Source organism: Sus scrofa, chromosome 1, assembly GCF_054392235.1.
Source record: "Sus scrofa isolate SSC_HxYL_T2T_F1_AM1 chromosome 1, Sscrofa_HxYL_maternal_Yorkshire_Landrace_v2.0, whole genome shotgun sequence".
NCBI classification, from domain to species: domain Eukaryota; kingdom Metazoa; phylum Chordata; class Mammalia; order Artiodactyla; family Suidae; genus Sus; species Sus scrofa.
In genome coordinates, this window is record NC_139383.1 from 100834640 (window position 1) to 100851838 (window position 17199).

Consider the following 17199-nt stretch of genomic DNA (forward strand, 5'->3'; position numbering starts at 1 on the left):
TGATATTTATGATTGACACTAGAAGTATGAAGCCCAAAATTATATACTCATGATGTGATGATCTGATGAATGAGCTTAGAGAGTCAGAATGTATGTAAAAGTAGCCATTGGCTTGGGAATTTCAATATATTTAAATTATTGTTTCTTTTGATAGTTTGGGTTGAGAGAACTATTATAATAAAATGTATTTTTCCTAGAAAACTTCCTCTGCTTAATGACCTTTATGAAAGTCCATTTCACCTGGGCAAGATTATATTGACCACAGGTTCCCTCTTATTTCACACCTTAAATAATTAAAATATCTTAATATATTAATATCTTTGTGGCCACATATTAATTTAACTTAGCTCAACACAAAGTTATTAAAGTTTATCAAAAACAAACTACTGAAAGTTTTAAAAATGATTAAATGTACACTCCCCGCTTATGAAGAGTAATGTTTATTGATGGAAAAAATTCCACAACTGTCTTACCAAGAGACTTGCTAAGATAAACGAAACAGTTGATATATTAAACAATTATTTTGTGAGCACAGAGAAAGAAAAAAATTAATTTTGACTAAGGCTCTTAGCACAAGTTCATGTGCCTGACACATGAGTGAGGCCAAGGAAACTGAAACATCAGAGTTTGAAGCTGAGTGGCAGTCCATGCAAGGAGACAGGTGGCTCATGCCCCCAAAATATCCCACACTCCTAGAATCTAAATTGTAAAGCATTTGTTTGATCTTTTTTTTTTTTTTTTTGTCTTTTCTAGGGCCACTCCCACTGCATATGGAGGGTCCCAGTATAGGGGTCGAATTGGAGCTGTAGCTGCCAGCCAATGCCAGAGCCACAGCAATGTGGAATCCAAGCTGAGTCTGCGAACTACACCACAGCTCAGGGCAACACCGGATCCTTAACCCACTGAGCAAGGCCAGGGATCGAACCCACAACCTTATGGTTCCTAGTGGGATTCGTTAACCACTGAGCCATGACAGGAACTCCCAAAATTGCAAAGCATTATTAAAAGCCAGGTGAGGGAGTGTAGTCACAGGGTAAGTGACCAGCTAGTGCACACTTTCTGATTGGCTGATGATGAGGTAAGAGGGCTAAGTCACAGGGATTAATGCGATCAGTCCTTAAACTCCAGAAAACCCGGGAGATCTATGCCCATGGTTGTCAAGTAGCTAACCTCTTCCATTTGGTTGGGGGTAGGAAGTTGACTTTTGTAAAACAACTCAGGAAATGAGCACCAGATTCTATTAGCTAGATACTTCAGAGAGATGAGAAAGCAGAGGATATAAGGGATGAGCTGGTCCAGGGAATGCCCCTTAGCATCCTACTGGACTTCAAGGCTTTTAGGGTAGAGCTAGGCTTTGGAATTGAATAGAATTTCAAAAGGTAGAGGATAGATGCAAAGGCATTTCCTAAAGAAAGAGGCAACTAATAAAAGGAGAATATCTTGGTCTTGCTTGGGACACCAATCATGGATAAGAATTTCAGACAAATTGAGGCTAAATTGTAAACAGGGTCACATGAAGAAGAGGGATGGGGATGTTTGCTACGATATTTAGACTAAATTTGGTATCTACAGAAACCATCAATACTTTCTGAGTAGTGACATGGAGGCACAAGATTTTGTCCTCATTCTTCAGGTTTCTGAGAGACAAGTGTGCCATCAGCCCCTATGTTGAGTAGAACATGAGCCACTGCAGCTGCCAACCCACAGAACCCCCTGAGTGGAGATCAGGGTGGAGACCAGGAGAGAGGTATTCTGTGCTCTGGGAAGGCTGGAAGAATGGGCTTTCAGGTAGTTGGATATTTTCAGAAGATTTTTTGAGCCCAATTCTTGCATCTCCTTATATCTAGAGAAACACTAGGGTCCATCAATGATGATTAATGTCTGTGACTTGTGGTGACCTACATGAGACCAGCAGAGAACATCAATAAAATGTGTGCATGGCTGCATGCACCACCCCCTTCACCTTTATGACTTATATCTTCCTGGGCTGTAGTTAGTGGCCCCAACAAAAGATGTCCTGGTCACCTGTGAGAACAGCCACCTCCAAGGGAACTCAGGAAAGCATATCAAAGGAGGGATTCCAGTAATCCCAGACCTTTATGTCTTTCCATAGAAATGGTTTCCTGTAAATCTTCTGTAAGTCTGGTTCTGTATAAATCTTGTGTTCCTACTACCTTCCTTTTGTTTCCAAAACTTATATATCCTAGCTTACCCCCTTGCCTCCTTGGAGTGGTTTCTCCGGGCTACCTAATATGCTGTCTCTGGAGCTTAGGTCCTAATTTTACCCCAAATAAAACTTAACTCTCAAAGTTCACGTTATATTTTTTTAGTCGACACAAGAATTCTGTAAAGAGCAATGATTTCTTTTGACCAAGGTAGATAGTGACGGTATGAATGAATGGTCTCCATTATTAATCTGGCAAATGACAGTCTCCTTCCCAGGCCGATTTCATTTCTTGCCAAGATTTTGAATTCTTTGCTTCCATCTTGGGATTAACTTTATTAAAACAAACAAAAAAAAAACACATAAGTATTGGTTACTTATTTATCTGTTCTTATCTTTGCTGTCTTTTTAGTTCCCCACTTCTTTACAGATTTAGGGTCCTGCTGCCCACTTCCTGCTGTTATCAAGGTCCTAACATACATGGTTATGAAGCACCCTTATCCCCCCAGTTGCTGAGCAGAAGCTTAGTTCCACTGTAAACTAGAGATGGGCACTCACCATCTGCCTCTACATGGATTTAATCATGAGCCACTGCACTTGCTGACCCTCAACACCCCCTGAAAGAAGCTCAGGGTGAAGATCAAGAGGGAGGCACCCCATGCTGTGGGAAAACTGGCAGAACATGTCTTAGATAGTAAATTATTTTCTGGAAAAAAATTTATGAGCCAAATTCTTGCATTTCCTTCTATCTAGAAAAGCACTAAAATCCTTCATGGTGGCATCTGCTCCTTGTGACTAGAAGTAACCTTTAAGAAACTAGCAGCAAACTTCTCAGCAAACAATTTGTGTGCTTGAGTGCACATACATTTACCTTCACCAAAATCACATATATACTGACTTTCCCCCTTACCTCTTTGGAGCAGTTTTTCAGAGGTATCTGAAATGCTGCCTCCCAGGCTACAGTTCTCATTTTGCCTCCAAAAAAACTTAACTGTCAAATTTTAGCTTGTGCATATTTTTTTTTTAAGTTGGCACCACTAACCTCTAAGGAAAAAAAAAGTTCTTATGAGTGAGAGTCCCCAAAAAAGTCTCAAGATATGTATTTGATTTTCTTAAATATTAAGAAATATGAAGGGTAAAATATTTGGATTTGGAAATGACACCTAGTATATACATATTTAACATCTGAAAGTTGAAGAAGCTGACATAGGGTAACTTGCCTTAAACTAATGGACTGGACTCTAGAAAAAGAATCATTAAAGTGTAATTAAACCTACTTTTCTTAGTTCTCTCTCACGCTAAATGTTGTAATGAATGTCTTTGAAATTTCTTCCCTAAACCTGGAAAGCATGGGGATTTTTTGATTCATGGTAGTAGATGTTTAATACTTCGGTGAAATGAGATGAAATCTGAGGGAATCTATAAATGTTCACGACTAAAAACAAGAGATTTGTAGTCAGATGTGCATTCTCATCTCAGCAAGTCAGTCCACTTAGATCTTTGAATTTGAGAAAATTGCTTATTCTCTTTAAGCTCAGTATCTTCAGCTGTACAATGGGCTTGAGGTTTTGCTTTGTTTTGTTTTTTGCCACACTTGCTGCATAAGGAAGTTTTGGGGCAAGGGGTCAAATCTGAGCCACAGCTGCAGCAAAACAGGATTCTTAACCCACTCCCACTGTGCTGGGTTGGGGATCGAACCCACACCTCAGCAGTAATGCAAGCCACAGAGACAATGCCTGATCCTTAAATTCTGTGCCACCCAGGAACTCTTAAGTTTTTAAAATGAGTTTCTAATGTGTCTCAAATTGATATTGTTTGCCCATGGTCTTGTCTTTTTCTTAAAAATGTGTATGTGTGTGTGTGTGTACACACACACACACACACACATATATATATATATATATGTGTATATATATATATATATATATATATATATATTTAGAAAAACATACATATATTTTTTAAAAAAATCAGGAAAAGGGAGACCAAAATATTGTTTTCTTTCAAATAAATATATGATCACTGCAATTAATCCATGTGGTAAAATAAGCCCTTGCTGAATTGGTGACCAAGTAAAATGAATGACTAACTTACTCTTTTATGCAGCTCTTTCTTCTTAGTGATGGCAGTACTGAGGGAGCATGGTACCCAACAATGCATGGCAAGCAGTAGGCAAGGTCACCACCAAGAAAGGTAAGGAAGAACATGCAGAAGAGATGCTTAAGCTAGTCCTAGTTTCCACATTCAAAATTCCTGAATTATCTTCAAGGAACTTTTAATTATAAGAATTGATTGCTTAATCCTGACATGAAAAAAAAGAATGCCACAGGGAAAAGGAATCAACCTTATAAATACAAGCAACCATTTCCCTCACTTATAATTTTGGAAAGCCCATTGTTTTTCCCACATCATTTTAGGATGTCTATTTTGTGTATATTAGGAACTAGCCCAAATATTACTATTATACTTGGAATCCAATTTCATTTATTTTAAAATGTTATTGGAGTGTAGTTGACTTCCAATTTTGTGTTAGTTTCAGGTGTACAGAAAAGTAAATCAGTTATACATATAAATATATACAGTCTTTTTTAGATTCTAATTTCTTATCTGATAGGAATAAGTACATGGTTAGAAATAGTTAAAAGACTGCATAGAAAATATTAGGGTTAATTATCTGGGAAATACCAATGATGAAGTCTGATTTTTTTTGTCTAAATATTAAACATGGGGAAGTAGAAACTAAAAAAAAAATCATGGCTTTATGTGACTGACACAAGGTCAGATACTTACATACATTATAATTTTTTAAATCCTCAGAGAAAATCTCTGGAACAATATTCTCAAGGTGAGAACATTGCTCATAAAAGTTCAGTTCTCTACAATTATAAAACTAATACATAACATAGTTGTGATTTTTCAAAATAAATCTGCCTAGATCCAATCATAGTTGTGATTTTTCAGATTGAATCTTCCCAGTTCCAAATGGATATATATTAATTTTGGAAAGCACAAAGATACCTTGGTAGACCATTTTATAAGTTTTATTGAAGTACAGTTTATTTATAAGGCTATGATAAATTTGCTTTACAATGAATGATTCAACAAATGATTCAACCATTCATATTCTTTTCCCACATAGATTGGCACAGGTGGTAGACCTTTTTTTTTTTTTTTTTTTTTTTTTTAAGGTCTGCACCTATGGTATATGGAAATTCCCAGGCTAGAAGTCGAATCAGAGCTACAGCAGCTACATCACAGCTACACCACAGCAATAGCAATGCAGGATCCCTGACCCACACAGTGAGGCCAGGAATTGAACCCACTTCCTCATGGATGCTAGTCAGATTTGTTTCTCCTGCACCACAACAGGAACCCCAGGTGGTAGACCATTTTTAAGAAAGGTGGGATGTAAGAATAGGACATAAATTCACAGAAGGGTACAACATAATCTTTCAATGTTTTCTCTAGTAGGAGATGAGAAAAAATTAGTGAGACATCCTCCTTCTTACTTGCACGGAAATTCATGCACAAGCAGAAGCCAAAGGTGAACTCTTAAATATGGAAAGGAAAATTTGGAGTTTGTGAGACATTCCAGAAAAGAAAAGAGGTGAGAAATAGTATGGGGGAGACAAGAGAAACCAGAGATGTGTTACAAAGCTGGGAATTAAATACTATAAAATAATCCGTGGAAAAATCCTCTGTTAGGGTGCAAGGCAGGAATTTAGAGAATAAATGTGACGATCGTTTAAGTTTTACTTTTTATTCTTTTTCCAAAAAATATTATATTTCACCTGCATTCCATAGAATTGCTGTGTGTATGTGTATTGTGTGCATTTTGGATTTTCAAATATCATGGAATGGATAGAAAAGAGGTTTATGGCAATTTTGCAAGGTTTTAAGAGCCTTGTAGCTGGGTTATCTAAGCATTATTGTCACCATTTTTAAATTATAGCGTGATCCTTGGGCATAAACCTGAAAGCTTAATTAAATTTTAACTAATTATTATCACGATGTAGTTTTATGTTATATAGCAGTCAGGCTTATGGGAGTCTTTTAAAGGTTTGCATTAGTTGAATAACACTTTCCACTCCTGCAAGAAGCAAAGAAAACAGTTAAACAAGTTCAATTCTCATTTATATGGAATTCTGAGCAGGTTTATCAGTTCCACACTGCCATGATTTTATAAGTATCAATGTCAGAGGTAAAATATTGCCTGCCAGATCAGTAAACAAAGGATGTCACAGTCCTCAGTGATTGCAGCCACCTACCATGGTGAGCCCCAAGGGAACTCAGGAAGGAAACAGAGTATCTGCCATCTAGCGCCATCAGACTGCGGCCACTCCTGAAAGTGAGCCCTGAGGAAATTCAGGATGTGAAAACAGAATATTGGCCCTGGATAGCTGAGGTGCATACCAAAGGACTAATTTCAGTGATCTCAGATCCTTGCACCTTTACAGATGTAGAAAAATGATAAATTCCTTAACTTGAGCTATCTTGTTCTCTTTCATTGCCAGTAATCTTTTGTCCCTACTACTTGCCCTTTGTTGCAAAACTCTTATATATCCTGGCTCCCCCCTCACCTATTTGGAGCAGTTACTTGAGATGCAGCCTCTCGGGCTTAAGTCCTCAGTTTTGCCCATCAAATAAAAAATAACTCAACTTTTAGACTGTGCATATATTTGGTTGTCAAATGTCTTCACTCATTTTTCTGCCATCTCACCTGTATGAACCAGAGTGGCTCAGCACTTCATCCTTATTGCAGCCAGCAGTAGGCAGAAAAGTGGACGGAGAGGGCAAGCCTGTGTTAAAGGGGATAGATAACAATTTCACCTTTCTGTATAATCACCTCTTGGCTAGGACTCACTCTTTGGTTATAGCAAATCTAGTTTGAGAATAAACAAAGAAAAGGGAGGTTTTTGTGGCTCTTTGTTTTGTTTGCTTTGGCTTTGTTTTCTAAGACCAATTCTAGATCCAAGAAGTGAATGCTAATATGAATAGGAGGGTTGGGCACAGCTTCCAGCTCAGACTCTCATCAAATCCTAGTGTGTGTGATTTTAATCTGTTTTCACAGTCTTAGACAGCATGCCGGACTAAGTAATTACTGTTGTCTAATTCAGGTCCAGGGATGGAAAAATTAGTTTTACCAAAGTTTATCGAATTAACTGGAAAGATGATAAAAGACTTTTTGAAAGTTCCCGTCCGTTACATGCAGTCCCAATCATGATAAAAGATTTGAAACTGTGGCTTTTCAAAGATTTATCTTTTCTTTCATTTCCCCCCAAATGGTCTCTAGTCATTTTAAAATAGAAAATAGTGACCTTTTGTATTTTATGAAGATGAATTAAAATGTATCATCACTTAGTGACTTTTTACAAAGAACCTAGATGATTTTATCTGGCATGTCCTGGAAGAAATAATTGTTGCCATAAAGAGAATATTTGGTACATGATTCTTAACTTCCAGCAAGCAAATCATTTAGTTAAGTACCTATTTGATTATTGGCACTGAGTGGCAAAATCTAGAATGAATAAAAATGACATAAGGTTAAGTGAAATGAGGAAAATAAAGTAGAAATGTAGATGGTAAGAAATGTAGTGACATAAACCAAACTATAAATAGAGAAATAAGAGAATGGTTAGCAAAAAGAATATTTGAAGCTGAGTAGTGACAGAGACCCAGAGTCAGTTTAAGTGTATTTTTTTAATTGTATGGCTAAACCTGAAGCATACCGAAGTTCCAGGGCCAAGGATTGAATCTAAGCCACAGCTTTGACATATTTCAGATCCTTTAGTCCACTGCTGGGAGGGGATCAAATCTGGGACTCCCCAGTGACCCCAGCCACTGCAGTTGGATTCTTAACCCACTGCATTGTGGTGCAAACTCCTGGTTTAAGCATTTGCTAAAGTTAAATTAGTTTATTTTTTAATTCAACCACTATTTCTGGTGTCTCCCTAGACAAAACCATCATAGGAAAGGAAAGGAAAACCTACAGAAGGGAATTAAACATCAACAATATCCCTAAGATAATATGAATTCTTTCCATTTAAAGAATTTTCTGTGTTGACCCTAAGTTCTCATTTTCCATGGAAGGAAATTATGAGAAGAAACTACACTTCGGTGGCTGAATTCATTCTCCTGGGACTGACCAGCCGCCTGGAATTGCAGGTCCTCTTCTTTGTGCTGTTTCTGGGCATTTACATGGTCACAGTGGCAGGGAATCTTGGCATGATTGTCCTCATCCGGGTCAATGTCCGCCTCCACACACCCATGTACTTTTTCCTCAGCCACTTATCCTTTGTGGACCTGTGCTTCTCTTCCAACGTGACCCCCAAGATGCTGGGGATCTTCTTAGCAGAGAGGAAAACCATTTCCTATCCTGCTTGTCTGGTGCAGTGCTACTTTTTTATTGCCTTGGTCCACGTGGAGATCTACATCCTGGCTGTGATGGCCTTTGATCGGTACATGGCCATCTGCAACCCTCTGCTTTATGGCAGCAGGATGTCCAAGGGTGTGTGCACGTCCCTCGTCATGGTGCCTTATGTGTATGGAGCACTGACTGGCCTGATGGAGACCATGTGGACCTATAGCCTAGTCTTCTGTGGCCCCAATGAAATTAACCACTTCTATTGTGCTGACCCACCGCTGATTAAGCTGGCTTGTTCAGACACCTACAACAAAGAGTTGTCAATGTTTGTGGTGGCTGGTTTTAATTTCACCTATTCTCTCCTTATCATCCTCATTTCCTACATCTACATATTTCCTGCTATCCTGAGGGTCCGTTCCACAGAAGGAAGGCGCAAAGCTCTCTCTACCTGTGGCTCCCATCTGACAGCCGTCACCATATTCTACGTAGCTCTTTTCTTCATGTACCTCAGGCCTCCTTCAGAGGAGTCCGTGGAACAGGGGAAAATAATGGCTGTGTTTTATACCACAGTGACTCCCATGCTGAATCCCATGATCTACAGTCTAAGGAACAAGGATGTGAAAGAAGCTTTGATCAAAGAACTGCTCAACAGGAGACTGTTTTCTAAATAAATTCAGTGGTAATTTAAGTATTTTTATTTTTTATACCCTATGATTTTTTTCTTATGGCTTAGTACAAAAATAATTTTTCCAAATACATATACTTTCTTTGAAGGGGTGGAGGAAATTTTCATAAAGCAAATTCCACCAAAAGGAATATGGGTATTTATGTTACTGGAAGAGAATTTTTAATTCCCCAAGAAAGCTTTATTGGCCGAAACCCGGAACCAAGGACCTGTACAATGAGGACTCAATGTCAGCAAAAAATCCCAATTTACACCTTGGAAAATAAAATCTTTAAAGCTAAAATAGTATTTTCTCTTTGGAAGGAATTTGCCATGTAGTTAAGACTGTTTCTTAAAGGGAATTATTGACTTTAACATGTAGCCAATAAATTTCAAAAAACAAACTACTTCTGGCTCATGTTACTAAACAAGCATGCCTTCCTTATCATTGAACACCAGCACTGTCACTGAACTTTCAGAAGGAGGGAAATATCTCTCTTAATTCAGGTGAGTTAAGTTGTTAATTAAACCAACATGAGAAGGATAAAAAAAACATTTAATTCATATATACAGTGGTCTCATAGAAATGAGACACTAGAAAAAGCAGCCTGTGTACATCTCATTTTCAGACAAAGACAAAATTATTTGCAGAGGTTTAGCAAAACAAAGGGGCTTGTGCTTCCAGTAGTAAACTGATAAAGAAGTAACAAAATTTGTTAATACAGCTTTCTTAGCCTTGAATTCCCTAATTTTAGTGATAAGAATGCTTTCTATCCTCCTGCTACAGGGAAGAATATCTTCTAATTGGAGATTTATTTCCCACTTTTGAGGAAAAGAGGAAGGTCAGAGAGGGTGTTTTTTTTTTTTTTTGTTTGGTTGTTTGTTTTAGGGCTGGACCTGCAGCCTATGGAGGCTCCCAGGCTAGGGGTCCGATTGGAGTTACAGCTTCCATCCTATGCCATAGCTGCAGCAACGTGAGATCCAAGCCATGTCTGTGACCTACACCACAGCTCACGGCAATGCCAGATCCTTAACCCACTGAGCGAGGCCAGGGATTGAACCCACAACCTCATGGTTTCTAGTCAGATTCGTTTCCACTGCTCCACTACAGGAACTTCAGAGAGGGATTTTTTTAAACTTTTTTTTTTCACTAGTTGTTTCCCAAACAATTTTAATTTAAAATAGTCAATATACCATCGTGGTGTATCTTGGGGTGAGCTTCTAAGAGCCCCAACAAAGCCATCCAACCTATAATGTAAATCCCATCCCTTTTTACTCATCTGTAAGCTTTGTTCTAGACCCTGCTTCCATCAACCCCATCTTGAGCCCCAAACACACAAGGACTTGGTTCCCAGTGAAGGACATTTTTCTCGCTCTGATCTATCCCTGGCTTTTCTCTTGAATCTTTGGTTGGGGCAGGGGTAAATTGGTCAAATTGAGTGTTACCTAAAAGACTGTGTAAAGAGATATAAAATTACTTGCTAATACATTAAAAGTGTGTCTAAAGCTATGATACCTTATGATTCCATAAGGTGTGCAACTTGGTTATAATAATAATAATGTCGCCTCACATTTGCATATCACTTTGACAATTACACAGTCCTTTACCTTATTCCCACTAATTTCCACAGAATATTAGGAACAGATGATATTTATTTTCAGTGGGAACCCTGTGGAACTGAAATAGCTTCTCCTACTTAAAGATGAAAGACCTGCAGCTTGAAAGTCAAAGTGAGCACTGATAGTCAAAAAAAACCCACTGCTGGTTTTGCCAGCACCACCACTTCCAGTCTTGTAAATGTATGTTTTGTGGGTGCTGAGGACAACAGGTCCCCTAAGGGCAACCTAGAGCTTTAAGGATAATCATCTGCATAGAAATTAGGAGACTGATGATGAGATGCACACACAAGGCAGAGGTAAGAACCTCTGCTAATTTCCCTCGTGAAATTAGCATGGTTGAAGGGCTACACACTCTACAGAAATACAGAGTCAACTACAGACAAAAAAATCAAAGTAGTCTTTGTAAACTTTGACTAATAAAGCAGTTAAAAATAATTTCATTTGAAAATTCAGAATAGTAGGTAAATTATTTTGTCAATTTGAGTTGCTCAATCACAAGCCAGGAAAGAAAAATAAATCTCGTAATATTAAGAGTAATATTAATTACTCTTAATATTAAGTATTGGAGAGACTGTAGAACCAGTCTACTTATAAATGTTGGTGGGAATTTAATTGATATAACCAGTTTGTAAAGCTTTTTGATAGTATCAGTTTAAGAAGAACATATGCTTATTCTGTAAATCAGCAGTTCTACCAGAATTCTAATAGTTAGAAATGCATAAATGTGAACATACAGAGATTTGTGCAGGGATGTATTTTGTAACAGCCACCTATGGAAGGACTCTATATAATTTCACACAAATAGGAAGAATATTTTAGGTAGAGTCATACAATGGATACCACACAATAATGACAATAAAGATCTATTGCTATACTCATGACATTCAACATGAGTGGAGACTGAATGTTTGTGTCCCACCAGACTTTGCATTTTGCAACCTAATCACCAAGTGAGATATGATATTTAGATGTGGGGGCCTCAGGAATATGATTAGGTTATGAAGGCAGAGCCCTCATGAATGGGATCAGTGCCCTCATAAAAGAGCCAGGAGAGGAATTCCTGTGGTGGCTCAGCAGGTTATGAGCCTGACATAGTGTCCATGAGGATCCGGGTTTGATTCCTGGCCTCACTCAGTGAGTTGAGGATCCCGTACTGCCACAAGCTGCAGTGTAGGTTGTAGATGTGGGCTCGGATCTGGTGTTGCCATAGTTGTGGTGAAGGGCGGCGTTTGCAGTTCTGATTACATACCTAGCCTGGGAACTTTCATATGCCACAGGTGCCACCATAAAAAGAAAAAAGAAAAAAGAGCCAGGAGAAGTCCTTTGCCCCTTCTTTCATGTGAGGACACAGCAAAATGACAGCCATGTACAAACCAGGAAGAGTATCTCATCAGAACCCAACCTGATCTTAGACTTTCAGCTTCCAGAACAGTAAAAAATGAAATTTTGTTTTTATAAGCCACTCATTTATACTATCATTATATCAAAACAAAATAAATCATTTTGTCCAAACAAAATAAATCATTTACCAGCATAATGTTCAGGCATCAACACAGTGATCTTTAAAAGACTATACATAGGAGTTCCCATCGTGGCGCAGTGGTTAACGAATCCAACTAGGAACCATGAGGTTGCGGTTCGATCCCTGCCCTTGCTCAGTGGGTTAAGGATCTGGCGTTGCCGTGAGCTGTGGTGTAGGTTGCAGACTCGGCTCGGATCCTGCGTTGCTGTGGCTCTGGCGTAGGCTGGCAGCTCCAGCTCCAATTAGACCCCTAGCCTGGGAACCTCCATATGCTGCGGGAGCGGCCCAAGAAATGGCAAAAAGACAAAAAAATAAAAATAAAAAAATAAAATAAAAGACTATACATAAAAGAATATGTACTGTTTGATTCATTCCAGTTATGTAAAATTCAAAAAAGACATGTTACCTATAGTGTTAAAAGTGAGGATAAGAGTTCCCTGGTAGCTCAGTGGGTTAAGCATCCGGTATTGTCACTGTTGTGGAATGAGTTAAATCCCTGTCCTGGGAATTTTCACATGTTGTGGGTTCAGTCAAAAAAAAAAAAAAAAAGAGGATCTAGCTAACTTGGGGGATGGCTAAGAAAGGAAGTGAGAAGAAGGTCTGGAGTAGTGTCAATCTTTACTTAATTTGGAGGTTTGGCCTTACAAGTATGTTTATTATGTAAAAATTCACTAAGCTCTACATTTTCTATGTGTATATTAAATTTCACTATAAAGTTTACTTAAAACTGATAAAAAAAATACTAGTCTTTGAACAAGCAAAGCTTCATTCCAATATAGTATAAGAGTGCATTAGTTTGCTAGGGCTGCATAACGAAGTACCTCAGACTGGGCAGCAAAACAAAAATTTATTTCTTCACCATTTGGAGAGTGGAAGTTCAAGGTCAAGATGTCCGTAGGGTTGGTTTTATTCTTAAGCTTCTGTCTGGCTTATAGATCACCTTCATATCTCTTTATGTGCTCTTACCTCTGTGTGTTCCCATGTCCTAATGTCGTCTTCTTCCAAAGACACCAGTCACCTTGGGGTAGGACCCACTCAAATGAACTCATTTCACTTTAATTTCCTCTTTAAAGACTCTTTGTCCAAATCCAGTTATATTCTGGGGTAATGGGAGCCAAATTTTTGACGTATGCTTTTTAGACAGACACAATTCAGCCGAGAACACAGAGTGAAGTGGTAGTAGAATTATGACATAAAGTTATGATGGTGAGATGGAGGAAAATGCATTAAATTGGCTTAAGCTGATATTACAGAAAACAGAATGTAGTATGAGCACCCATGACTTCAACATTACTGTGTGGACTTTCCAATGTGTGAACAAAAATACTGAGACTGAACATAAAGAAGAAAAACACTAGATATCTGTTGGTTCCCATGTTAAATCTGCATTGTACTAGTTGTTATTTCTCCAGAGAACTCATTTAGTGAAAATAATTACTTAACAAAGTAATGACTTCATAATCCCCTATTTGTGCAATATCTTAAGAAAATGGTATCAACTTGAAAATAATATAAATTCTGCCTGCATCATTCAGTAGAAGAGCTGTTGTTATACTGTGTAAAGACAGCTCTTCCTTCATAGGTAGGTATTATTTATTCTGCATTTATTTGTCACCATGGAAACTGTACTTACCTATGCAGTTGTATGCATTATCCAAATTAGATTTATGATTTACAAATAACTAGATGGAAAGAGGAATGCCAATTCTCAGAAAAGTGTGAACATTTCATATATAATGAACCATGACTTATAAAATTATTTGAGTAATGAGGATAGAACATAAGGAAATCCAAATATATGGAATGGTATTCTCTAGGATTCTTCACTTAATGACTTATAGCGAACATTCATTAAGGGCTAGCCATGTATTAGGCAAAACACTTTGCATATTGCATACTTTATTTTGTATAATTCTCAAAAGAACCCTGCCAATCTAAGCACTCCTTTTTGCAATAGAAGAAGATGAAGCCCAGAAATATAAATAAACATTGCCCAGATTACTTGGTTCAAAATTGCTAAAGCCAGAATGTGAACTCAACAATTTGACTCCAGAGCCCCTGTTTTTTAGAGCAAACTTTACTACTTATAATATTATTTCCTTCCTTACTGAATTTGAAAAATGTTATCATCCATGTCTGTGAGGTACAAAATAAGAGATGTTGGTTTGAGTGTTAAATGAGTTCATATTTAAAAATGCCTAGATGAAAGCTTATAAGATATCTTGACTTCAGTGCTTTATAAATATTTACTTATTTAACACTCAGACACATCCTATGGCATTCTGTTTCTCATTAGATATGGATAAAAACCATGGGCTACTATACTTAAACAGAAGTAGATGCGAATATAAATTAACGTTACTTAAATCATGAATTAAACCTTTGCTTCAGTCTTTCGAATTAAAACAATAGCTTTCTGTAGGATTTTAGTGAATATAGATGAATTTCACATAGAAAAATAAATATTTGTTTATTATTAGTAGTAGTATGAGGCATTTTTTTCCCCTTGCAAATAATAGAAATCAACTCTAGCATTCTTAAGTAAAAATAAGCTGTTCTGGAAGGATATGAAGCCTTCCGAATCAATGTGCAGCCAGAATATCAGACTTGGAGATTGACCCAGGAAGTTTGGAGGCTGGGCAGCTCAGACTTGTCAGTCAGTCTCCTCTTGCATATCAGTCCGGTATTTAAGGTCCACTGCAATTAATTTGATGCAATTATATTTTGCCCACATTGAATCAGTAATTTACTCATGTAAGATAGCCAGAGGCAAGCCCCAATTCCTACTTATTTCTCTCTGAACCACAGAGTATGCCCATGGATTTCACATGAAAACCATGTTTTCCAAGAGGAGAGGCTTTCCATCACTGCCAACTCAATGCAATAGGAAATGTGCTACAAAAACGTCCTAACAGGGTGCCTATGGCAGGAGAATTGAAAATCTGGCCAACTGACTAAAGCTGCTATGTATAATTTTTTCAAAAAGAGAAGAACAAAATTCTCATGCCTTCCTTAGAAAGTCCTTATTCTATTGAGTCTAAAAGTGTTGATAAGCATCAAACTAGCACAGCTTTATTACATTGGATTCTTCCCTAGAAAATGTTTAGGTGAAAATTATTCAAAAAGATAAGGTCATTAGGGAAAATATTGGTTTTGATACCCTATCCTTTGCTTTTTCCAAAACCTTCCTCTGCTCTTACTATAACTAGAGGTAAATATTATATTTTGAAGTTTATATTATGTTATATTTTGAAGATTGTATTTTGGGGCAGGTTTTCCTGTAAGGCATGTTTGTCAAATAAAAAGACAAGGACAGAGAAAGAGAAAGAGGGAGTGGAGAAGGAAAATAAAAGTATGGAAACATAATCAAAAAGGAACAGAAAGAAAGGGAAATTGAACAAGGAAAATAGAGGGTCATGTCACGAAAGGCAGAAGAGATGCTTTGAATACCCCTAGTTTCCAATGCCTAGCTGAGATTGTGTTTACCAAGACTGAATACCAAAACAGAGTGGAGAAAATAAGCCTGAGATGGAAAATAGTTGGTGAAAATATCATTACTATAATAGTGCTTTTCTTTCATTTTCTGTTACTGTAAGCCAATATAAATGAGGAGATCTCTTCTCTCATGGAAGACGTTATGAGAAGAAACTTCACCTCGGTGGCTGAATTCATTCTCCTGGGACTGACCTGGAATTGCAGGTCCTCTTCTTTGTGCTGTTTCTGGGCATTTACATGGTCACAGTGGCAGGGAATCTTGGCATGATTGTCCTCATCCGGGTCAATGTCCGCCTCCACACACCCATGTACTTTTTCCTCAGCCACTTATCCTTTGTGGACCTGTGCTTCTCTTCCAACGTGACCCCCAAGATGCTGGGGATCTTCTTAGCAGAGAGGAAAACCATTTCCTATCCTGCTTGTCTGGTGCAGTGCTACTTTTTTATTGCCTTGGTCCACGTGGAGATCTACATCCTGGCTGTGATGGCCTTTGATCGGTACATGGCCATCTGCAACCCTCTGCTTTATGGCAGCAGGATGTCCAAGGGTGTGTGCACGTCCCTCGTCATGGTGCCTTATGTGTATGGAGCACTGACTGGCCTGATGGAGACCATGTGGACCTATAGCCTAGTCTTCTGTGGCCCCAATGAAATTAACCACTTCTATTGTGCTGACCCACCGCTGATTAAGCTGGCTTGTTCAGACACCTACAACAAAGAGTTGTCAATGTTTGTGGTGGCTGGTTTTAATTTCACCTATTCTCTCCTTATCATCCTCATTTCCTACATCTACATATTTCCTGCTATCCTGAGGGTCCGTTCCACAGAAGGAAGGCGCAAAGCTCTCTCTACCTGTGGCTCTCATCTGACATCTGTCATTGTATTTTATGCAACTCTTTTCCTCATGTATCTTAGACCCCCTTCAAAGGACTTTGTGGAACAGGGGAAAATGGTTGCTGTATTTTATTCTACAGTAATTCCCATGTGGAACCCCATGATTTATAGCCTTAGAAACAAAGATGTGAAGGAAGCATTAACCAAAGAGCTGTTAAGGAAAAAAAAAATTTTCTTAAAATATATCACTGTTATTTTGGTCCCTAATTGTTTTCTAGATTTTTTCCCATAAATTTCTCGATAGAATTGATCACAAAATGAGAAATGTGGAACTCCAATGGGGGCACTACATTTCTTGAACCTTTAATGATTTTCTAAAAAAATACAAACAAAAATAAAAATTCGCTTACAAAATTTCATGTTTGCATTTGTCATTTATCTTGCTAACTAGTTATTTTAATTTATTTGCCTTTTGTGGACATGATACCATTGCATTTCTTCCCCCTTTGTTTTAGGTGGAAGTATGTAGTTACTTGT

General features: G+C 37.9%; 2 protein-coding genes across 2 annotated transcripts; both read left to right on the plus strand.

Annotated features, from left to right (window-relative positions):
* Positions 1-8260: 8260 nt before the first annotated feature.
* LOC146406220 (olfactory receptor 5M8-like) lies at positions 8261-9199 on the plus strand. Its single transcript, XM_085002886.1, has one exon. It carries the CDS (start codon positions 8261-8263, stop codon positions 9197-9199), a length of 939 nt encoding a protein of 312 aa, XP_084859012.1.
* A 6772-nt stretch (positions 9200-15971) lies between these two features.
* LOC100154947 (olfactory receptor 5M8-like) lies at positions 15972-16954 on the plus strand. The gene has a single exon (XM_021082132.2). The coding sequence runs from the start codon at positions 16067-16069 to the stop codon at positions 16952-16954; it is 888 nt and encodes a 295-aa protein (XP_020937791.2). The 5' UTR covers positions 15972-16066.
* Positions 16955-17199: the final 245 nt, after the last annotated feature.